This window comes from Lates calcarifer, linkage group LG7_1, assembly GCF_001640805.2.
Source record: "Lates calcarifer isolate ASB-BC8 linkage group LG7_1, TLL_Latcal_v3, whole genome shotgun sequence".
Classification (NCBI taxonomy): Eukaryota; Metazoa; Chordata; class Actinopteri; family Centropomidae; genus Lates; species Lates calcarifer.
In genome coordinates, this window is record NC_066839.1 from 8,575,180 (window position 1) to 8,598,663 (window position 23,484).

At 41.9% G+C, this 23,484-nt stretch overlaps 3 protein-coding genes across 17 annotated transcripts in view; all 3 read right to left on the reverse strand.

Annotated features, from left to right (window-relative positions):
- Positions 1 to 259: 259 nt before the first annotated feature.
- LOC108895960 (leucine-rich alpha-2-glycoprotein) lies at positions 260 to 1,624 on the reverse strand. Its single transcript, XM_018694977.2, has 2 exons — positions 1,473 to 1,624; positions 260 to 1,366 (listed from the first exon to the last, which is right to left on the reverse strand). The coding sequence occupies exon 2, from the start codon at positions 1,355 to 1,357 to the stop codon at positions 332 to 334; it is 1,026 nt and encodes a 341-aa protein (XP_018550493.1). The 5' UTR covers positions 1,358 to 1,366; positions 1,473 to 1,624; the 3' UTR covers positions 260 to 331.
- A 755-nt stretch (positions 1,625 to 2,379) lies between these two features.
- On the reverse strand, positions 2,380 to 5,026 carry LOC108895961 (leucine-rich alpha-2-glycoprotein). 2 transcript variants are annotated; one of them, XM_018694978.2, is made up of 3 exons: positions 4,901 to 4,918; positions 3,717 to 3,906; positions 2,380 to 3,530 (listed from the first exon to the last, which is right to left on the reverse strand). In XM_018694978.2, exon 3 carries the CDS (start codon positions 3,526 to 3,528, stop codon positions 2,530 to 2,532), a length of 999 nt encoding a protein of 332 aa, XP_018550494.1. In that variant the 5' UTR covers positions 3,529 to 3,530; positions 3,717 to 3,906; positions 4,901 to 4,918; the 3' UTR covers positions 2,380 to 2,529. The 2 variants fall into 2 exon arrangements, with proteins under 2 accessions (XP_018550494.1, XP_050927802.1); XM_051071845.1 differs by lacking the exon at positions 3,717 to 3,906 and having other exon boundaries at positions 4,901 to 5,026.
- Positions 5,027 to 6,146: 1,120 nt separating this feature from the next.
- Positions 6,147 to 23,484, reverse strand: part of rock2b (rho-associated, coiled-coil containing protein kinase 2b) — a 72,261-nt gene continuing 54,923 nt past the window's right edge. For 9 of the 14 annotated variants that reach the window (XM_051071835.1, XM_051071836.1, XM_051071837.1 and 6 more), the window contains exons 9-34: positions 22,254 to 22,413; positions 20,814 to 20,910; positions 20,601 to 20,680; positions 20,001 to 20,049; positions 19,769 to 19,904; positions 19,410 to 19,501; positions 18,887 to 19,133; positions 17,588 to 17,694; positions 17,210 to 17,369; positions 16,582 to 16,742; positions 16,067 to 16,251; positions 15,826 to 15,895; positions 15,561 to 15,664; positions 14,841 to 15,027; positions 13,973 to 14,066; positions 13,606 to 13,700; positions 13,136 to 13,324; positions 12,203 to 12,371; positions 11,693 to 11,917; positions 10,989 to 11,056; positions 10,775 to 10,863; positions 10,012 to 10,090; positions 9,594 to 9,861; positions 8,850 to 9,129; positions 7,469 to 7,581; positions 6,147 to 6,813 (exon numbers count right to left, since the gene is read on the reverse strand). In XM_051071835.1, coding sequence (XP_050927792.1) covers positions 7,494 to 7,581; positions 8,850 to 9,129; positions 9,594 to 9,861; positions 10,012 to 10,090; positions 10,775 to 10,863; positions 10,989 to 11,056; positions 11,693 to 11,917; positions 12,203 to 12,371; positions 13,136 to 13,324; positions 13,606 to 13,700; positions 13,973 to 14,066; positions 14,841 to 15,027; positions 15,561 to 15,664; positions 15,826 to 15,895; positions 16,067 to 16,251; positions 16,582 to 16,742; positions 17,210 to 17,369; positions 17,588 to 17,694; positions 18,887 to 19,133; positions 19,410 to 19,501; positions 19,769 to 19,904; positions 20,001 to 20,049; positions 20,601 to 20,680; positions 20,814 to 20,910; positions 22,254 to 22,413 — 3,479 coding nt within the window. In that variant the 3' untranslated portion in view covers positions 6,147 to 6,813; positions 7,469 to 7,493. Of the gene's footprint in view, positions 6,814 to 7,468; positions 7,582 to 7,798; positions 7,917 to 8,849; positions 9,130 to 9,593; positions 9,862 to 10,011; positions 10,091 to 10,774; positions 10,864 to 10,988; positions 11,057 to 11,692; positions 11,918 to 12,202; positions 12,372 to 13,135; positions 13,325 to 13,605; positions 13,701 to 13,972; positions 14,067 to 14,840; positions 15,028 to 15,560; positions 15,665 to 15,825; positions 15,896 to 16,066; positions 16,252 to 16,581; positions 16,743 to 17,209; positions 17,370 to 17,587; positions 17,695 to 18,886; positions 19,134 to 19,409; positions 19,502 to 19,768; positions 19,905 to 20,000; positions 20,050 to 20,600; positions 20,681 to 20,813; positions 20,911 to 22,253; positions 22,414 to 23,484 lie in introns of all 14 variants that reach the window. The other 5 variants (XM_051071840.1, XM_051071838.1, XM_051071839.1 and 2 more) reach the window with 5 other exon arrangements.

Sequence of the window (23,484 nt, forward strand, 5' to 3'; positions counted from 1 at the left end):
CTGTTAATATTTACCTGACATTATGTGCCTTGTGGACAGTTTCTCTTTTTTTAAATCACTAACATCTGAATATATTAGCATTTATATTTGCTTTAACACATTTTTGGCTGGGACCCACAGAGTAAATAGATTCATAAATAAGATGCATTATCTTTTCAGATTATTGCTTTGAAAATTTATTGAGCATCTTACGCCACCCAGTGGGCTGGACAGTATCCAAACAATGACAGATCAAGGAGAGATCATAAGAAAGCAGTGCTGAATAAAGGAATGGGTTCTTTATTTCAGGATTTGATACAGTGGTAACTTTTAATTTGACATTCAGTTTTAATTAAAGTGACATTAAAGTGGGTGAGTAAAGTGATTTTGTACGACCAAGCTCACTGTCACTTAAGGAGACCACTTGTCGACCTTTGAGACCTTCAGGCTCTGCGCAGATCACCTCGTCCAGAAAGAAGACATTTTGAGGATGTGCAGTGAGCCACTTCTTCATAAACTCAATCTTCTCATCACACACCCAGGGGTTTCCTGTTAGGATCACCTGGAAAGAGGATCTCGTCTCACCCAGAAAACCAGAGGGGAGGTACTGCAACTGATTCTGATTCAGCAGCAACATTTCAAGGTTCTGGAGACCTTGGAGGAGGGTCGCTGGAAGATCTCTGAGCTGATTCTCCTGCAGAAACAGCTGGGACAGTTTCAGATTTTGGGTGAAAGTTGTAGGTTTCAGGGAGGTCAACTTGTTCCCGGCGAGGTTCAGCGTCTCCAGGTGGTGCAGATTCTCCAGGGCATTAAGTTGTAGCTCTTGCAGACTGTTATGACTCAAGTCTAGGTTCTGGATGTTGGGCAGCCTCTGAAGCAAAGCGGACGGGACGCCGGTTAAACGGTTCCCGGACAAGTCCAGCCACGTCAGGCTGCTGTTGACGGAAAACCACTCAGCATCTACCTTCTCAATCTGATTATTCTTGAGGACCAGACTATGCAGAAAGGCATGGCTGAAGACATTTTGAGGCAGATGATTCAGCCGATTACCTGTGAGATCCAATGTGCTTAAATAAAGAACGCCCCTCAGCAGATCTGAGGGAAGGCTCGTCAGGTTGTTGTGATACAGCTGGAGGTAATTTAAAAGTGGCAGAGTGCTCAAATGACTGGCTGTAACAGTGCTGAGTTTGGTGGACTGGATAGACAGTCGAGTAGTGTTGGGGGATAAACCATCCGTGGGGAAATGTGTGAGGGAGATTTGGCTGCACTCCACCACTCCACCTCTGCAGGAGCACAGATCTGGGCAGGAGTGGGAGCCTCTTTTTTGGTAACGTAATTCAGCCAGTGCAGTGAAGGTCAGGAGCAGCAACAACTTCATCTTTAAACACTGCACGGAGAAAATATATACTATAGCATATAAGCACAGATGATAAAGAATTTACAGGTAAACTCAGTGAATTGTGAAAATCATGATTATAAATGCATAATCTTACCTGAAAGGCACAGTAGAACTGCCTGTGTTTTGGACCTGGTGTTAGTTTTATACAATGTTGAGTATATTTGTTCCCAGCAGTGAGTCAGGACAAAATGTTGCAAGAGGCAAACAAAACAAAGCAAACAAACCAGCTCATCAACTGGTGAGTGGTTACTTCTCTCTGTACTTTCTAAAAGTAAAGTTACCACACATTAATCAATATTTTCTTTTTTTCATTCCTGCAGGGATATTCCATGCAGCAGTATGTTTAACTAATTTCTATGCGCAAAAAATATTGTCAAAAATGAGGTGTTTCATCCATCTTTTATCATTATATAGTCTTGATGTTAGGATTTCTGTTTTTAAAGAACACACATACAAACATATTAAAGGATAACTCTGGTATTTTTGAACCTGAGACTTATTTTTCCATGTTTTCCATGGAGGCAAGGATGAATGTGTGTGGATTAATGGGAATAAGTGCCCAGTTGTTTGGATTGCAGCAGCTGTTTGTGGTTGCTGGGTATACCATTCTTGCTCAATACTGCTTAATTAATTCCAAAGGTTTTTGTCCCTATGAATCATTTATGCCCCAAAACACTTAAAGGTAACCCCCGATTCAAAAAATATCAGAGTTATCCTTCAAAAGAGTATAAATAATGTTATGGTTTAGAGGCTTTAGAGGTGCTGCTATAAAGATTTCTTTTTAGTTTTGGACAGACTGTTAACCCCTGCCTCCAGTCTTTATGCTATGCTAAGATAAGCTAACTATTTCCTCATTAGGTTATTTATATTAGATAGTACAGAGAGTGGGATCAATCTTCTCATCAACTTTTGGCAATAAAGCTACAAAACGTTTCTCCCAAAATGTTAAACTGTTACTTTCACAATACATTTTGTCTTCAATAAAAGAGCAAGGACAGACAGAAATTCCTAAATGCTTTATTCACATCATATTTAATTATATTCTTGGGTTACACTAATAAAGTGTTTCATTCACTGAAATGTCAGACAGCTGTGACAGCCTGAATTGGGTGCATTACCATATCAAATAACTAATATGAGTATGGAAAATGTTAAGACTGGGGGTTTAGTTCACTCTCAGTCAGTGACATTACTGAGCGCGCTGACAGAGACTGAGGTTTAGCACATACAATGGTCTCTGGCAGGAAAACCTTCTTCTTGTTCTTCTGAAGCCACCTCCAGAGGTACTCCACCTTCCCATCACACAGCCAGGGGTTGGCAGACAGGTCCAGACTCTCGTCATCCAGGGAATTCAACTGGTCCAGCAAACCAGGAGGGATGTGGCTCAGCTGGTTGTCATCCAGTCCCAGGACTTTGACCTGCGTGAGCTCCTGAAAAAGGTTCTGTGGGATTTTGCTGAGCTTGTTCCGAGCAAGGAACAGATGGGTGAGATTGCGGGTGCTCTGAAATGTAGATGCATCCAGGGTGTCCAGTTTGTTGCTCTGCAGGTTGAGCCTCTCAAGTTTGGTCAGCAGGTCCAGAGAATCTGCAGGGAATGTTTCTAGGCGGTTGTCGGAAAGGTCAAGATTCTCAAGGTGTGGCAGCTTCTGGAAGAAAGTAGCTGGGATCTTCCTTAAATGATTCCCAGATAAGTCCAACCAGGTGAGGCTGCTGTTATCAGGAAACCACTCTGCATCTGCTTTTTCAATCTGATTGTTCTTCAGCACCAAGCTGCAGAGCGGGGCGTGGCTGAAGACGTCCGCAGGCAGGTGAGCCAGTTTGTTGTCTGTGAGATCTATGGTGTGGAGGTGAGGAACGCCCCTGAGGAGATTAGAGGAAAGTTGCTGCAGGTGGTTGCTATACAAGTGGAGCTCTTGCAGCAGGGGTGTGGCGCTTAAGTGCTCCTCAGAGATGGAGGTGATATTTGTGTACTGGATCGTCAGCGAGGTGGTGTTCTTCGGGAGACCCTCGGTGGGGTACTCCGTCAGAGGAACCTCGTGACAGACCACCTCGGTTCTTCTGGCGTAGCATTTGCAAAAAGCAGGGCAGGACTGAGCACTGTGGCAGAAATATGCCAAGCAGAGGAAAGCAAGGGCACACCAGGCCTTCATTACTAGGACACAAGAGAGGAAGGACACAGAGAATTAAATATGAGGTGGATGAGACCTTGGAAAACCTGAGACAATTTATATATCTTACTGAAATATTGCACCACTGCAAAACATCTAAACACAAATAAAAACCAGTACAAGTGGCATCATTTCCAGGTCACGCACATGAATAACAAAATAAAACTTACTGTTGTTTTCTAGCTGAATGAGTATCAGTCAGGCTGCTCCTTATATCAGCAGTGTTCTCTTGCAAATTACTGAGTCATTTGGGGAACAGAACCCCCCGATCTAATCATTAGTCATTAAGTAAACAAGGAGCCGTCACTGCACAGACATTCGTCAAGGACAGGTGGTTGCAACAGACTGACTCACTCTAACCTGCAGGGAAAGTACAAGACCTGGAAACATGGTTTTTTGTTGGTGTGTTAAATACAATATTTCAGCTTATAACTGATTCTGGAACATTATGTTGAAAACTTTGCTTTTAATGTGAGCATGTATATCTCAGCTGGCATGCTACTGAGGGAGTTAGTTGTTTATATTATGTTGCACTTTGGATTTTTCTACCATGGGGAAGGATGGGAGAGGGGGAGGGGGAGAGCTTGTGAGAAAGAGGTAAAAATGCATGATCATCAATTTAAAATCAGATGGGTTTGATTTATTTTTGCTGGAAATTAAGAGTCATGGAGACAAGCTAACTACCGCAAGACACAAGATGTTTGCTCAGCAGAAAGAAATGATTCACTGTGCACTGATGTATAGATGCAAACACTTTAAAATGACATGGCTTCGGTAATATAGCAGTAAACCCTATCCATCACTATTTAGTGGATTGTGTGGAACCGAAGTAGAAATATACTGATTCCACAAGCAGTAGCAGGAGCAGTATTCAGATCCTTTACTTAAGTAAATGTATCCATTATAGGTCCTGTGTTCAAAATTTTGTTATTGTGTTACAAGGAAAACGAATCATTATGTAGAAAAATGGCATCTGTGAGTTGGTTGAGTTGGGGCCACATATTCAACAGTAACTATGTATTGTAGTTGATAATCTATAAGTTGTGTAAAATCTTGATCAGCAAATAAATGCACTGGAATAAAAAGTGTGATATTTGCCTCTGAAATGTAGTTGAGAAGAAGTATAAAGTAAAAAAGAAATGCTCACATAAAACAGTGCAGTAATTAAGTAAACGAAGTTATTCACATTCAACTGATGGTAAGTGTCAAGTGTCTAATGGAGCAAATAATTAACTAAAAGTCAAAATGTCAAGAAATGTTTTTTTTTTTTATCAATAATGATATCATATTTTAACATAAAAAACATTAATTAAAAATGAACAAGAAACAACAAGAAAAAAAACAATCCACTTACCTGCCAGTTAGAGCAATCCAGTCTCACAAAGGACATACACAGGACATCAGACACAAATTCAGGACAAAGTTTAAACAATGTAACAATCATTAGTACACTGTGTTCTTGAAAGAACATCATTAGCACATCAAGTACGGTACAATATGTGAGGCAAAGAAGCAACACAGCAACATAGAGGTAGCCCATTACATATGCATATTACAAGATTCTTATTATTCTAAATGGAAAGACTAGAGATAAAAGAATGACTATATATTCAAAAAAAAGGGGAAGAAACAGCAGGAGGGTGCGTGTCACCGGAGGTCACAGTGGTTGGTACAGTAGGTTTCATGATATTTTAACCAGAACCTACAGTCACACAGCTGATAAAAAGAATGGATTAGACCTGCAGTATGAAATACGATTTTAGCAGATGGGCAACATGATGAACTGCTACATTATGTATGATGAGTGCCAGTTGGCTTTAGGCTGTTCTGAAAGATTTATTTCAGTCAAGCCCACTCACTCCACATGCACTACTGAGATAGAGACAAACCTATTCTGGTATAGTTCAAACAGTCTCCTAAAATATACTGGAGTCAGATATAACATCCTGTTCTATAACATGTCTGTGTTTATAATGTGTCTGTGATACCAAATATGACTGTATATTGTCATATATATATATAGAGAGAGAGATTCTCACGCACACACACTTGTCTCCATGACATCAGGGGACATTACATAGACTTACATTCATTTCCCGGAGACTTACCCTAACCCTAACCTCAAAACATGTCTTCACCCTCAAGTTTAATGATTTACATATTTACATTAAGGGGATTTGCCCCCCCCCCCCATAAGGAATATCACTGTGTATACTGATTTAGATATATCATATACATGCTCACACCTACTGTAATTAATGTGATACCGCACTAATAATTCAGGTATAGTGCAACTGGGGAAGATGTGGGAATCATTGAACTTGACTCTGTCAGTATATTTCACACGCTACATTGCTACTGCTTTTGATGCTTTCTCTGCATTATACTGGAGGGGAAATCTGTGTGAAATCTAGTCTAAAAGCTTTCAAATAAGACATCAAGGCACAAAATAAATCATTAGAGCCACTGTTTGCAATGCTGTGAGTCATGTTTTTTTTTTTTTTTTTGGCTTGCTTTGTAATATATCACTCTAAATCTTTCACAGCAACATACTGCGACAAATCCTACACATGGGATTTAAAACATAAATGAAACGTGAATTATTCATTTTCAGGGTAACAGAATTTATTTGAACTTGTCATGAATGGCAAGAAGAAAACACATAATTTCTGTTTGATTCTCATTATTCTGTCTTACTTTGTGTAATGAAGTATGTCCAAGAAAATCGACTCATAATGATGTAAAATCTTCCATTCAGCAAAAGTGTATTCATACATTTACAGGACTGTATAATGTGCTGCAGAGTTATATCCATGAAAATAGAACAATCATATACTATGAGCTACATTTTCTGTGTATATATACACAGACAGACCTCTTAATCCTATGTACAAATGTTCACACACATGCTTAACACTTCACAAATATAAACCCAAGGGAGTCACTGCATCTGACAGAATAAAATGTCCATGTTTTTGTCATGATGATTATAAAATAAGGCAGGTTTAATCACAAGGCATTGAGCTTTTTTCATTTTTCTTTGGATGAAGTCTCACTGTAATATGAAGAGGCTATGCTCATTTTCCTCTTGTTAAAATGACAAACACAGTCCCAGTTCTCATGACGACAGCCAGGTTCTGTGAATGTTTTTCTTTTTTTTTTTCCAGTCTAGTTCCCTGAACAAATAACACATGTAGGCATTTCGTCCAGACTGCGGTTATTAATCCACAAAGATGAAAACACACATCTTTGATCAGCCAGGGTTAACTGTGAAGAGAGAGAGAGAGACAGAGAGACAGATAGAGAGAGAGAGAAAATGGTATGAAAACCTGGGATGCTACCAGGTACAGAATGACAGGACTTCAAAGACACGCCCACACATAATCCACACATTAAACCAGGAAGCTGTCCACACAAAGCATGAGTAAAATATGTATAAAGAGAAGGCAGATATGGGAATAATCTTGATCTATATGTTTGCAAAAAGTAAAATATTAAACCAATAATTCAACAATTTTGGAAATTTGCTTATTTGCAAAGAAGAATAATTTGTTTATGCTAAGCTAGGCTAAGATAAGCTAGCTGCATGGTTGTAGCCTTCCCATACAGGCATGAGAATGGTATTGATCTTCTCACAGCTAAAACAAATGAGCCAAAATGTTCAACTGTTACTTTAATATTTTACTTTGCAAACATCCAGATCAAGATTATTTCAAAACCTGTCTGCTTTATAAGCGTGTGCATCCAGCATATTACCCAAAACGTCAAACTGTTCTTGTAACAGTGATGAAATTCAAACACAGAGTTCATGATTTGCACTCAACAGCAAATTTGGAAATCACAGAAAACATGCTTCAATCTGGCTACATTAACGCCTCCTACAGACTGCAAACACACATGATTCATGCAGAGGTCCAGTTACCCTCTGTCCCCCCTCTTTCACTTCCTCAGAAGAGCATATCATCATCATCATCATCATCATTATCGACATCATCCAACGACCAACTCCAGTCTTTCAGGCCAAACTCAAGCAATCTGAAACAGTAAGTGTGAAGTTCACTGAGCTGTCAAAAGCCTTTAGTGCGTCATAACATGTTGGGGTAATACCTGCCACGGTCACCAGGGGGCAGTGTAGAGCTGCGAGTAGTTGGTGAGTGTCTAACTGCAGCGTGTTATTGATGAGAGGGGGTTAATAGGCACAGCAGCGCAGCGTTATGGTGGGCGGAGCGGCACACAAAGCTCTGCTACTTACAGTCTCCCAGCATGAGAGACGTATAGAAAGGTGGGGTCAGAGGTGAAGAGGTCAGGGGGTCAGTGGAGGATGATACGGAGCATGGGGCCACTGCTGGGGGATGAGAGTCAGGTTGTGGCTGAGAGAGCAAAACTTGGACAACTGAGTGTCTTAATCAGTCACAAAAAAAACAGGACAGATACAGTTAGTAACTGTCACTCGGGTGGTTTGGTGCCATTTTCTACTCAATTAGGTGGCTACGGATGCTGAGTGAGGTGCTGTGTTGGAGCATTAATGCTGCATACAGAGTTATGCGTAGGCTATGCAAATGATTCAGGAAGGCTGTTTACTGTGTCAGTTACAGCTTTAGTCCCCTTTCAACGACACAGGATAGAGAATCATCAAGAGACCAAAAAACAACATAGTTTTTAAAATCAGTTGCAATCTTGCTGAAATTTACACTTATTTATTATATTAGCTCAGATTTTCAGCCTCGTTTTTTTTGGTTTTGTGAAAGTTATGTTTCCTGCTGCAAAATGATACCAATCACTAAAGTAAATTAGGTTGTCTTGTGATGGCGCCAGCTCATAAAATGCTTCTAGTAAAAATAATTGGTAGAAAACACAAATGAACTGCTGATAAGCACCACAGCTTATTGTTAAAATTAGTTTTTTTTAATACCCTTTGCAAATGACCTGTTTAAAATCAAATTCCAACCCCAATTTGTACCTCATTACCACCTATTTATAGATCAATAGATTCAAATAGAAAGTGTAACAAGAAAAAAAAAACTTGTCAAAACACCAAAGCTGTACTCATTATTTTGTTTGTTTTGGAGCTTTAATATTGGGATATGAATAGCCTATTTTGTGGTTTCAATAAAAACTGGAAACAAGCCCTACATATCAGCCACAGGAAGTATGACCTTGGGAACAATGTGGTCAAGTGTAAACACTCATTACAGTCAAATAAAAAAAGACTACAGGAAGAAGTTAAGTTTCAATGTGGCTGAAAGTTTAAAATATTTTCTGAATTCACTGAAAATTCCAAACTGCTTTCCCTGGTTCCTCACCTGGTCTTCCCCGATGACTGCTGCTGTCTGCTCGGCTGGATCTTTATAGCTCCACGGTGGGCCGACATACGAGGCGATTCCCTGGGTGAGGGCCGTGGCGAGAGTCGTGGAGAGGAATGTGGCGTCGCTTCAGGAGGGGTGTTCTGCGCCGCCGAGGGAGGACTCATCGTCGGGTGTTTCCTCGGGATGCGTTTGAGGAGGTGACTGACCCAGCGCTGCTGCTCCTCCTGAGAGTTGCTCAGCAGAAGCAGCTCTTTGGCGGTGGACATGTCGTAGTTCACTGTTAAAGAAAACAGATTAAAGATGGATTAGAAACAGGGGAAAGATAACAGTGTGTTTGGAGCTCCAAACAGATCGCAGTGAAGCTGACCTTTGACCTTTTGGATACAAAGCATCATCAAATCATCATTTTACTCTGTTAGACATTTGTGTGAACTTCAGTCATTATTAGCATGTAAACTCTTGAGTTGTGGCCAAAACTGTGTTTTATGGGTTCAAACTGACCTTGACCTTTCACCACCAAAATCTAATCATTTTATCCTTAAGCGGATATTTGTGCCAGATTTGAAGAACTTTGAGGTATTCCTGACATATTGTGTTTACCATCATGGGACAGACCAATGGACATATTTTCATGTTGTCCATTGTCGTAGTGCAGTTGGGAAGTAACTATGTAACTGTATGTACTCCAAATCAATATCGGAGAAACAAGTTCTTTATGAACACTCGACTGAGCATACTGACCCTTGCAGGGCACAATAACTTCCTCCTTCCTGTCCAGGTGGTCTTTGTGGCACTTGGTGTGACAGCGGCGGCACTCGAGGGCCGGCGGGGGCTTGAAGACGTGCCACAGCGGCCGAGTGCAGGCCTCGCAGCTGGACGGGAAGTGATAGAGGGTGAGGATGAACTCATGGCCCTTGTGGCTGATGTAGGAGGAGCGATCGCCAAACGGCGTGGGCTCCACTACGACCTCCTGTTCCCGTTTGCTCTCACCTTCATTGGCGTACAAGATCTGGGGAGAGGAAAGAAAGGGGACGCAACTTTATTGAAGATTTATTGAGGTGGATGGGTGAATTTAGAAAACCACACCTGCATTATAGTGACAAGGCTGCGAAAGGAGAAAGAGAAAGAGAAGGGAACAGGAAGGCTCCCAGCTCATTACCTGGAATATCCTCGGAATTTCTTTGGCATCAGCACGATACACATCAGTTTGAGTGACAGGTCGGACATGAAACAGCTTACTGCAGGAAGGAACGAGATGGAAGGGGTCTTAAGTCTTGAGCTCACCCAGGATAACAAGTGTAATTATTACTCCAGGTATAAAGCAATTAAAAAATTAACTTGAGTGTTTTTAAATGGCACAATATATCATATCATACGGTTATCCTATTGCTTACCCCAGTTTTAGTTCATTCTGCTCCCTCTCTACAACTCATTGTTACCCAGTCATTGTTTCTAAGTGCTTTATTTTAATGTTTCTCTTTTGTTTTTATTCCACATTTGATCTTATTTTCTTTTTCTGCTTTTACCCACGCTAGCGGCATAGCTGGGCGTGCCAGAAATCACTCCCTATTCACTATACAGGGCCCTACATTTCCTGTCCGCCATTTTATTTGACTATATAACGCCCTCAAAAATTCCACAATGGGTGAAAAAAGTAGTGTCTGTGGCATGTACACTACTTCCTTCTAACAACCCCAAATGCAATGTGCTACATTTTACTTTATAGTTGAGAAAATTACTCTTTTGTGTCTGAAATCTCAATTTACTGCTAGTATTGAGTGTCTACTCTCAGGCAGGTAGTGAATGAGTGAATGAGGGGCTCACCTCAGACGCAGGCTTCATCTTTAAAAGCATCTCTAACATAATTTTTATCATTACTGTTAATCGCGTTGCACGTTCAAACTCTGCTTTAAACGACTCACTCAATGTCCAGGGTCATGAAGGGGTTGGCCTGCTCTCGGTCCTGCTCACTGTTATAGAACAGGATCTTTTTACTGCTCACCACCACATACTGTGAAAGGAAAAGGAAAAAACAAAGGCCAAAATGGGTGGAGGGGGGTGGGTGTTACTCAATACTAATGGTAATTACTAAGAAAACAAATCTGTAGGTACAAGAAATAATGGTGGATACATTACCTTTTTGTCCCAGCCAAACCGCTTTGTGTTCTTGGTAGGAAGTGAAATCCAACCCTCCAGCCTGGAGTCTAGTTAGCAGAGAGGAACAAAAAACAAACAAACAAAAAAAAAAAAAAAAAAACAGGAAGATGTTAACACAAAGAGGAGAATAGCCTTTAATCATGTGAGGCGCTGAAGAATACCTTGACATTTTTAAGCTGTGGTGGCATCACTCAGAGAGGAAATGATTCCTTGCTAAAACCAAAGGGCAAGAGACAGGAAGCCCAGCCCTGCTCTTATGGTTTTAACAAACACTAACAAAATATTCAGTGAGAACTACAAAGGTTAGAAGGAACTTAAATACTGTGAACATTTAAGTTGAAAAAAAAACAAAGAAAACTCTACATGCAAACTTTTTTTTTTTTTTTTTCTCCCCCCCACAGTGGAATAAATTTTCAACAAAGCAGAGCAGTGTCAAGCTGTGAGTATTCTCGTGTCCAGTGAACATTAAAAAGGATTAAAGCGCAGTGGAGACGGAGTCAACACAGCAGAGGGATTAACTGCAACTTTGCTTTGAACTAGGGTTAGGGGTTATTTCTTTCCAAACTGAGTGACTGATGAAGATAAAAACACTGAAAATATTTCGATGGATAAATGCTCTAAACCATCGTTAGATCAACTTGCAGCTTTAATTTCCCCGGGTTTAAACCTCCATGCAGGGTCACCTGCAGGTTCGGGCTCAGGGGGCTGTTCGTAGGTGAGGGCCAGGGGACGGCGGCCCTGCTCCACCTGCCCGTCACATTCTTCTTCTTCATCCTCAGAGTCGGAGTCAGAGTCAAAGAGAGGGCGGGTGGAGCGAAGGTTAGGCCGAGTGTCGATGCAGACAGATTTGTGTGTGCGCTGGTAGGTGAAGGACATTGATTCAGAGGTGTGCGAGTGAGTAATGCGCACTGTGCCGGACCCCAAAGAGAGAAGTTGAGGTGAAATGAGGTAGGGAAGGAGGAAAAGAAAAAAAAAGGAGGAAGCATAAAGAGGAAAAGGTCAAACACAATCAGCCTGGAAGACAAAGAGGCTCAAAGTGAAAACAAAAGGAAACAGCAAGAACTCAGGAAGGAAGAGAGACAGCAGAGAGGAATGCAAGAAAGGCGCACGCAGATGTGTGTCTGCTCACGGATCTGGTTTTGAATGTTGGTGCCAAATCAGTGTGATGGCAAGCGTGAGACTGAAGCGTCTACCTGGATATCCGTCGCCCATGTCCAGGTCGTTGCCACTGCTGATGCTGGTGGAGTCGAGAGAGTGAACGCTGAGGGAGGTGAGCTGGCACCGGAGCTGCTCGAGGTCGCTGTCCTTACTGTCCAACGCCATCTGGAGTTCCAAACGCACCTGGTTCTCTTCGGCTATGAGCTGAACGACAGACATGAGCAGACTTTTACCCGCGGTTCAAGTTCTTTTCCATTGCTCAAAGTTAGGATAAGCCCCAAGTTAGTCCGTGGCTAATTTGGGAGAGAAGCTAGGCCGGAGATTGGATTTTCTAAAACAAATGTAGTTGCATTATCCAAAAGATTTTCATCGAATACAGCGTAATATGGATATCAACATCCCAGCAATGATAACAGTGATTGAGAAGCTCTAAACTACCCTGCTATTGTTGTCTCTGTAGCACTTTGTTTTAAATTCTGGGGTGTCAACGATTCCAAACAAATGAATTAATTAGTTTGTCTGTGAAATAAGAAAGATTTTAAAGAAATACAGGGAAACACTGTATATGTATATATGTATGACTTAATACTTAAATTTACAATTGCATTTTTTTAAAAAGGCATCTGTGAGTTGTCCCAAGGATAAAGGTGTGCAATTGTTGGCTTCTGCAGTCAACCCAAGGGACTTTTACTCCTACACTTCAAGGGCAGCTTTGAATGTCATTGATTTATGACTTGATGCTTGGGACGACTAATTAAAAAGCCTATTAATTCCAAGCAGATACAGTCATTTAAAGCCTGTTTGTATCTGAGAGCATTTCCATCTACATTTTGCTACATAATCAGGATTTTAATTTGTAATAAAAAATTCAGCTTTCTTCAGTGTCTCACAGAAACACAGATGTTGTGTGGTAAATGTATCTGTATATATTTCAAGCGGTTATATTCTGGCAGCGTGGGCGTACTGACCGCCTGCATCTCCGTCAGCTCCTTCTGGTATTTGATGATGGTGCTGTTGAGTTTCTCCTTCTCCGCTCTCAGCTCCAGCTGCAGCTTCCTGTTCTCCTTCTCCTTCCTGTGAACCTCGGTGTCGATGCTTCGGTGGCCTCCCCGCACCGTCTCCCTTCTGTTCATCACCTCCGCCAGCTTGTTGACAGCCTGAAAGCAAAAAAGCACAATATACTGGAGCTTTACAGAGATCTCTTTAAGATAAATATGAATTTAGTATATACGCAAGGAAGCCTGCGGGAATATCAATGTTGCAGCGAGACAGATTTTTATACCTATGCCCAGAGTGCAACACAGGCCTGTAGCAGAATATTATTCTTGACAACAAATGATGAGACATAACAGACATCTGTGAAAAAATATTTCAAAAGTATCAAAGAATAGGAAACATTCCAGGCTTTCCAGACCTGTGTAGGCACCCAGACACACACCTGAATTTTTAGTGTCCTTTCATTCTGCAGCTGCTTTTCAAAGGACAGTTTGAGTGAGTTCATGTGCTTCTCCTCCTCCCTGGCTTTCTGGAACTCTGTATAAATAGCAGAGATGAATATCAATTCAGGGCTCATATACATTTTCACTTAAGTAATCCATAACTCATAGCGCCTTTCTACAGACATTAATCTCTTCCCTGATGGAGAGATTGATGCCTACTTTTTATGACATTTTTACAGCTTTCTCCCCATAAATCATCTAGATATGCGAGACAGCTTTTCAACACATTTTCCAGGGCCAAATGAAAATGTCATTTCTGTAACAATCTGCTCTTTGCAGTGCTCATTAACTCAACATGACACTTACGTTGCTGCATTTCTTTCAGCTGGTTGTTGAGCTCCTCTTTCTCACTGGCCAGGTTGGCTACATCCACTGTCAGAGTGCGATTGGATTCCTCAAGCTGTGCGGAGTGACAGGGTAGAAGTGAGCCTCGTCCATGCATACAACAGCAAGCAAGCCTTATTTATCCAGCCCAAGTGTTTCGCAGGAGCTGGAACTCAGTTTTAACCCAAATGTCTAATCAGGTTGAATTTCATACCTGAGCCACCAGCTGAGGACAATTAACTACTCGTTAAAAGGTCCCCTGTGGAGCTTTTGACCACAACAATCTCTGAGCAATGCTTTTTGTAAGTGGGTCCCTGTATTGTTTGTATCTTTTTCCTTTCTTTCTGCCATTTTGGTGATAGTCCACCAAGACATGTTGCAATGTGGCAACAAAAGGCAGCGAGGAAGATGCAAGCTAGCAAGTGCTGACGTAAACAATGTAATCCAATGGGCAATTGTCTACCTCGAAGAAAAGTCCACTAAAGTGCTCGATTTTGTCACTGAGAGGCTCAGATTGTTATCTGTGTCTAACATTATGGATAGGATTCCTACAGAGATGGAAGTTTTTATTAAAGAGTAAAATCCTTTTGTTTAACCAGAAATATCACTACCACACACTGGCAAAAATAGTAATTTTACCCTGCAGAACACAGAAGCTGGTAGAATACCATTGTCTTGATTGGTTGGCTAGTTTGTGTTACTGTGTGACTTTCAGTCAAAGCAGAAGTATTCAGATCCTTTACACAACTATAGGTACCTCACATTAAAAATACTGGAGTTTATCCTTTAACAAAATACACTTTCTGGACTAAAAACTAAAAAATGGCCTTGACCCAAACTCCGATCTCACCGAGCTGATGGTGGCCTCCTTGTCGCTGAGCTCCTGTTTGTGTCTTGCCATCATGTCTTTAATCTCCAGCTCCTTCATGATCTTCTCCTTCTCCAGGTCGGAGTACTGCTCCTCTGCGATGGAGCGAGCCAGCTGCTCAGAGTCAGCCTTGGTCAAACTGGCTTCCAGCTGGGATGTCAGAGAATCCCTGTGGAGGGACGGAGAGTGGGAACTGTAATTATCATCTTATTAAAACAGCTTGAACAGGAGAAATGTTTGACTGACAGAAAAAAAATCCCTGCTGTGATTATGCTAGTCAGAAATAGACTGCCTATATGGTGTATACATATATCAGTATGTTAATGACCCTTTTGCAAATGCGTGATTTCCCAAGTGCGATTTACACTGCATCATAGTCCACTTGCGGACAGTGTTATGTGGCTGTGGTGCATCTGGGAATTCTGCTAATCTGGTAAAACTTCACTCATCCAGTTAAAGGTCATTTCCTGCTTTTTGGCTGTGAGATGAATGCACAGAGGAAGAATTAACACTAATCTGGAAAGTCTGTTCCATTATTTAAAGTACAGATAAATGTCACGCTTTAGATTCTTCACTGTCAGTGACATTTAACTCTCTGACCTCAACATATGTGAGTTTGTTGTATTTTTTATTGTGTATTTCTGGTCTTTGGACAGACTGGCTTTCAGCTGGTGGTTAGAACAAACCAGTAATCACAGTTACCTCTCCTCCTCATATTCCGCCAGTCGCTGCTGTGCCTCTTTGTACAGCTTATTTCTCTCCTCACACTCATCCTTCAGCTCACGGATCTGTGTCTTGTAAAGAGTCTTGGGGGAGGACAAGATTCAGTCAGTTTCATATCACTGTAGATACATAGCTTCTTGCTCTGTTGATTCAGCTATGCTGAGCTTCAAATATTTGGCTGTCACTACTGTTTTTGCATTTGATTGCCCAAAAAAATTAAATAAATAATATTAGTGAGAATTACCGTGAAATACTGCTCTGCCTCCAATTGGTCCTTCAGTTCCTTCAGCTGGCCGTCAGCCTCCTGCTTCTCCCTGGAACAGCACCAAAAACCTGTCAGTCGTTGTTCTGGGCCAACTGAACACCAGAGCCAAAGCACTTTCCTCCAATCAGATATAATGAATTTAAATTCTCCAAATTAATTTGCCAACAATATTACAACACTACCAAATGCTGCTGCTGTTGTGTGTGTGTGTGTGATTGACCTGCGTAGCTCCTGGTTCTGTTTCTCCAGGAGCTGCTTCACTTCCAGCAGGTGGTTGAGCTCCTGTTTGAGCTGTTTCTCTGAGGAGCGGAGGACCGACACCTGCTGGTTCTGCATCTTCAGCTCGCTCTGACTCAGACTCCGCTTGTGGATCTCCTGCTCCAGACGTGAGTTCAGGTTCCTCACCTGCCCAAACACATGAGGGCGTGCATGAGCACTTTCAGCGGGGGGGCAGTAAATGACGGTTATGCATGGACATATGGGGAACTGTTTTCATTATGGATCACAAATTGTTAGTTTATAAAAAGTCTAAAAATACAGACAAATTCCCATTTGAATCGACTGTGTCAGCATCACAAACAACAGCAGCATGTGATGCACTCTGTTTTTGTTGTTTTATCATAGTTTTCAGGCAGCAGGTCCTGGTGAAGTTCACTCCAGGTCACAGACGAGTACTGAGTGTGAGGCACTTACTACTGGAAAATGACCTTTTCTTTCACAGAGACATAGACACACCTCTTCAGAGAGTTTCTCCTTCTGTGCCTGCAGCTCATCCAGCCTCTGCTGCACCTGCTTGTAGTCACAGTCCAGCATGGAGTGGTCCTTCTCCAGCTGCAGCATTTTGCCCTCCACCTGCAGCTTCAGGCTACGCTCCTCTTGCAGGGTGCTCTCCATCTCTGGACCAAAGGACATGACCGGAGGGGGGAGAAACCATCAGGAGGGGAATCTATGCTGCACTCAATAAAAAACACTGTATCGACAAAACAATCTTTGCCTTTCCTTGAGCCCACTGGGGAGGCGCCAGATAAATGGCAGAGTGCGAGAAATATAATCAGAGCAGAATATTTGAAGGCCAGGCTGTTATAGTTTTCTGTCACAATGCTGGCGTAAAACCAGAATTATTTTCAAATGGCTTTTGTCCAAGGTATATTCTATCAATCAGCCTTTAACCTTTCTCCAGTGGCTGCTTCATTTCTGCTGCAGCCTTCCTGAATAGCTGAAGCCTCTTTGATTTTATAATCTCAATATCAGTGTGAGGTAAGGTAATTGCGAGTAAATTAACTTGAAACTACCGACCGTATGCTGATGCTTTTCTTATCTACTCTTTAATATATTTGACTCTTTTGTCCTCCTGCTTGCTCACCCTTCAAAGCCTCAGACTTTGCCTCCTCGATGGACTGATAGATGTGGTTTTTATCAGCGAGCTTGGCTTTGGTGGCCTTGTGTTCCGCCTCCTCCTGCTCCAGACTCTGCTGGAGTGACTTCAGCTTGAACGTCAGGTCGATCTCTTGATTGCTCTTTTCCTACAGAGTCAGAAGTTGGTATTAGAGGTTTTTAGTGGCTAATATTTCATAGGAATATTGTATTTATTGAACTTAGTGTCTGGGAATAGCTAGAGGAAAAGATGCAATATGAAAGCTAGAAATGTCAAATGTAGGTTCTCAGGAGAAATGCCTTTTAGGCTCGCTGGAGCTAACTCTCAATTCACATTGGAAATCAGTAATTAGAAATGGAAACCAACCTTCTCCAGGTCATTGAGCTTCTCTTGTAGCTGCTTCTTTTCAGACTGGACCTTGGAGAGAGATGACTTCAGCTCTTTCACCTGTTCTTCCAGGCCAGAGATACGTCCTGAAAATGGAGAACGGAGACAGAAATAAAAGTAACACAGTCAGAGAAAGGACCAGAGACCAAAGGATGCAGTGACTGCAAACATTTGATGTAAATGCACCTGAATTAGTCAGTTTCAAATAGACATGATGCAAAGTAAGACATTACATAGAGCTCCTGCATGTGTTTGCGTCTAATACATGAAAAACACTGAACTTAATGTTTATTTTCCCTTTGACTAACTCCACCCACATGGAAGATTTTTTTACCAGGAAAAAAAAGCATGAGGCATCACAGCAAACAGTCAGCGCCGTTGTTTCGATATGTCCCCTCTGACCTCAGCGACTGGCCTCTGTGCGTGGACCGAGCACGTTCAACTTTCCAAACAGTGTCTCACTAGAGGTGCTGGCTTCGGTCGGGCTTTGGCTTTAACGGCCTCTTGCTTTGCTCCCAGCTTTTTGAACAGATGTTTCCACCTATGATCGGATATTTCCCAAGGCCTGGTCCAAAAAAACGATTCACATCTAATACCCTGTCCAGCCTCCAGCTCCGAGTTGTGTAATGCCTTTTTCCTGCTACTGAGGACATGTTTACGGCAGTAGCTTTGAGTGAGCCCATGAAAATCACAGATTAATTACCTGCAGTTGTAGCAGTGAGTTAACCTTTTCGAATGTTGAATTCTAACATTGCTCACCTTATAACATTTTAATAGACAAATTATAGTTTGCAATATAAAAGGCTTTTAAATATTGCCTGGCTGGTTGTTTAAATTCTGGGTTTTAGCAGTTTTTCTTCTACTTTGTTAATTTCAAACCATTGGGTGCGGGCTATATGAATTAACTGTAAACTATATAACTTTTGCTGAACAGTGGCCACAATGGCTACAACTGAGAGTCATGGAATAATATTCAGCACCTTGTTAAAATGGGTCATAAAGTCAGCAAACCAACAGTATTGTCTGTTATACAGCAATCTCGTCTTTAAAGTACTGGTCATACCAGACCAAGTAAAGCTGTAGCAGTAAAATCTCTGGCTGTAATGACTTGAATAACAGTGTGTTTTATTGCTTATAAATTCAACTTTTCATTTGAAAAGTGAATAATGAATTATTTCTTCTCTCAAATGTTACATAGTGTTGCTTTAAATCTACTCTGGACTAGTTAATCAGTGCTTTTCAATAGCTATTGTTGTATAACAGAGACCTGTGTCTCACCCTGTAGGTCAGTAATAGTTTCTGTCCCGAGGTTGCGGTCTCTCCTCTCCTCCTCCAGCTCGGCCTGCAGCCCCATCAGCTGCTTCTCCAGCTCCATCTTGCTCTTTTCCAGCTGGCTGCACTTTTCCTGCATCTCCCTGAGGCTAACCTCCAGGCTTTGGACCTGTTTCTGCACCTCTCCTTGACTCTTCTTCAGCTTCACCGCCGCCTCCTGCTCGGCCTGAAGCACAACGTTGGCCTCCTCGAGCTACAGATGAGAAAAAGACAAGATGAAACTTTGTTTTTTTTTTTTCCCTGAAGGCAAAACTGGGTCAGCGCAGCAGCAAAATTAAAGCAATTTAAAAAGGGAAACGAAAAAGAATAATGCAATCAGAAGTTTCTTGCATGAATATGGATTATTAAATTTGCATGTTTGATTTGCATAAATATGAAACAGTGAATCGCTATGAAAAATGATCAATAAAAGAAGGACAAAGCTACTTAAACCTGTGTGAAGGTGAGGCTAAAAAAAACGTCCCCTCACCTGTTTCTGCAGTTGGATGTTCTTCTCATTGGATATCTGGGAATTCTGGTTCCTCCTTCTAAGATCTTCTAGCTGGTCCCTCAGATTGTTCACTGATGAATAAATACAGACAAATAAAGGCTGGTGCAATATTTGATATAACATATGCAGTAAACCCTGAAAGTACCATGATCAGCCTAAAGAAAGATTGTATTTATATTAATACACAGCAGGATACAGGGCTCCTAGGATGTCCTGAAGTTTCATTAGGTTAAGACGTTTAACTACTGCCAAACCAAAATATCAGAGAATAAGAGAACAACTCAGGACCTCAAGAGTTTTTAGATAATATTTAGACAGGATTTTTCACAGTTGCTTACGTTCATTCTCTAGGCTGCGTTTCCTGTCAGCCTCAATCTCCACCTTACGCAGGGTCTCTGTGCTCTGGTGCTGCAGCAGAGCTCGCTCCCTCTCCAGCTGTCTCAGCGAGGCCTCCACTCTCTGCCTGCTGTTCATCTAATCAGAGTGGAAACCACAAACAGTGTGAGAGGAATGAACTCAGACCCACTTTATTGTATCAGGTGCGGTTGAAATGCATCCATCCGTGCTTACCTCCTTATCTAATTCTTTGACCAGCTTGTCTAAACGGTTGGTAGCATTTCTGGGGAAAAAAAGAATAGCTTTGTTACAGACTTCTACCCACAGTTCATGAAGAGGAAGTTGCCTTTTGTTCTGTTATAATCACCAAGTACGTGTTTCAGCTTTTCTTCATTTATATGCAAATTTGTAACACAAAACGTACTCGAAATTTCCACATACCCTAATCAAACATGACTAATGGACTATTGTCGACATGCACCAGACACGGACACTAAATTACCAACTGACTGTTTGTTCGCTTTGCTGATGTTCAGTTGTGTAAAGCAATCAAACAGATTTCCTGCCTCATCCAATGGATGACACACAACAGTAAATTCCCTTCACTGGCTGAAAAAACTGTCAGTCCTCTCAGTAATGGCCTGTTTTGGTTACAGTAATTATACCAGCATCTCAAAATTAATTTGGTAATGATGAATATTAAGATTCTACAAGCACGGCCTTGTTGGATATGAATTGGACAGTTATGTAATAATTTCATGACGTTCTTATTGTAAAAATCACAGAGTTTTGGTGATTAACTGCTTGAATGAGATGTTACTTGTCCAGTCGTACTTGCACTTGTTCTCCAGCTCATCTTTGGCCTGCATCTCATGGTCGAGCTTCTCCTCCAGCTGATGAAGCTTTTTCTGCAGCTGCTCCAACATATTAACAGAAAAGAAAAACTCTGTTATCTAATATCCATCTCCATCTCTCATTTTGTCTTTTATCTCTCTCCTTTTAACGTAATTTTAAGACCTCACACACATTAAAAAAAACCCCACCCACCTCTTTCTTACTGTCTGAGCAATACTCCTTATCCTCAGAGTTTTCCTTGCAGTCCTCTATATCCTCCTCAGAACTACTGTTACTTTCCTTCAGCAGCCTTGAAGTGAAAAGAAAAACAGGGGAGAGCCATGAGTGTTTGCAACTGAGTTTACCTGAGGTGGTTTTCCATCCCTGACAACATCCAACACCACTGTGTTTCTAACACAGCAGTGATGTATTTTGCCCTAATCAGATCTGGGTTGTCAAGGGGGAGCTGAATGTCCATCCAAATACATGTTACATTTATTGCACAACTTTATGGCTACCAATTTGAAAGCGTTCGTACTGAGGACCAATAAACTCATGCATGGAGAACGAAAGCTGGAAGCCTGCACTGTGGAAAAAAGCAATAAGGTCTGAAGATCTTTCAGGGCTTCTTCTTACATCTGGATGGGTTTACCTTTAGAGAAGTCCTCCAACCCACACTGCATGTTGCCAACTGTTCACCATGATGGTGGACTTATAAATGGTGGGCAGATACCTCTGGTAATCATTACATGACTCTGCTGCATCTCTGTATAGCGACCACAGAATCTGAAGCCGATACGTTAACGGTTCTTGCACTGTGGTCTCAATTTTTAAAAATGGAAATGTGCCCATACATACTGCTAAAAAATTAAAGACATCATCCCCAAAGTCACAGTTAAAGATGCAGTGTACCTAAAATCTGAGGAAGGCTGGTTTGCCTGTAGGCAGACTTTTTGTTCGCTGCCCAATATGTATTCACATCTTGGCAAGAAATTTCACCTATTTCGCCCACCACCTGTATATACATACCTCTGACCTGGCATAACACTTGTGCCTTGGATTTATTGTCACTTACTGACTAAAAAATTTTTCTGACCTTGACTTCATTTTCTGAGCTTCACGCAAAGGAGAAAATACGATTAATATATGAACCTTCAGCTTCATAAGTACAAGTCTAAAAAGTAAAAACACCCCTGGAGGTTAAAACACCAATGGCTGAAGAACTATAGGATCATGAATCAAACACAGAAGTGTTGTTTTTTTATATTTGAGACGAGGGCTCAGAAACTAGACTTCATCATAAGCAAAGAGGGCAGTTAAAGGGGCTGTCAGAACAAGGCGGCAGTGTGGAGCTCAAACAGGCATACAGTGTCTGACTGGTGTAAGACTGTATTAAAGGTACGGGTGTGAAGCTGTCTCTCTCTGCCTCTTGCACTTGAAGCACGGCGCTGTCCTTAAACCCGCTTCCTGAGTCTAGAGGCCTTTGTGAAATATTCCCAAACAGAAGCACTACTTTGTCTTTGAGTTAAAATCACCAAAAATACTAATAAAAGTACATTAAGTTCTATTTAAACAAAAATAGAAGATCAGCAAGCATGAGTTCAGATAAAAAAGTATGAGCACAAAAATAAAATAGCAGAATAAAACACTCACTGGTCCTCCTTGAAGTAAGTGAAGCCGATAAATGGTAGCTGGTTGCCCACAAAGGCTTTGGGTGGAGGGAAGGTCTCAGCATCTCTTTTATCATCCTCTATGTCGTCAAAGTTAGCGGTGTCTATGTCACTGCTCAGCTCTGGCACAACTGGGGCCACAGCTGGAAGACACAAGCAAAGACAGAGAGAGAGAGAGAAAAAGTCATGGAGCGAAATTGAGCCAGGAGGAGGTGCAAACCGGCGGGTGGGGGGGTGAGGAAAGAGAAGAGAAGCATGATGTTTAACATAAACTGTGACTATCAATGATGAAGACGTGGTGCCAGAGGTATTTAAAGTACAAACTCTTAAGAGTGAGTATTTTTTTAGGAGAGTTTCTGAGTAAATACTGTGCCAACTTTGGCAGTGCTCGTAGCAGGAGTGAGCTTTCTGCAGGTTGGCGTGAGGCTGACACCACTCCTTTTCCCGTACAGTGCTCGCTTTGTGCCCCACACACAGTGCCTTTCAAAAGCGAGGCCTAAACACGCCAGGAGAGAACACTCCTTCTGCTCTCCTCTCACAGGAGCAGGCACACTTTAAACGCCTGCACAACGGACGGACAAAATCGTGTCAAAGGGCCAATCAGATAAAACGAAGCTAGTCCTTTAGCCTAGAAATAGTTCCTAATTAAGAAAAAAAAAAAAAAAAAACAAGCAGCCATTATGCATCGACTTCCTCAGACCAGTGCAGGTCTGGCTCTGAGCAAAGAGCTCATTACTGTTAGGTCAAGACACAACCCTCAGCGTGACAAATGTGACTCAAAGATGGTGGAGAAAATACAGGGAGAGATCAAGCGCAGGAATGAAACAAATGAGGGGGGAAATAAAAAAGAAGAGGCAGAAAAAAAAAAAGCCAAAATGTGGTGAGACAGAAAGAGACACAGGCTGCTCCGTGGAGGCCCTTGTGGCACAACTTCCCAGAATGCTCTCTGATAGCGGGTGGCTAATGACAGGCAGCCATGGCCACAGTGAGAGTGAGAGAGCGGGAGCAGCCCTCCGAACCAGGGCTCCCCCTCTCATTAGGCCGGTCCACACAGCCCACATGGACCTGCCCCGCCCCGCTGCTATGGCGGGGGGGTGCTGCTGCCTCCCATCCCATCCATCTATCCATTCATTCATCGGTCCACGGTGCTTGCTTCTTTGCTCTCAACCATCTCTGTGCTTAATAAGCTTGATACACATGAAGACAACGTGGAG

Coding starts and splice junctions, on each gene's coding strand:
- LOC108895960 (XM_018694977.2), bottom strand. CDS start 1,357: ATGAAGTTGTTGCTGCTCCTGACCTTCACTGCACTGGCTGAATTACGT.
- LOC108895961 (XM_051071845.1), bottom strand. CDS start 3,528: ATGAAGGCCTGGTGTGCCCTTGCTTTCCTCTGCTTGGCATATTTCTGC.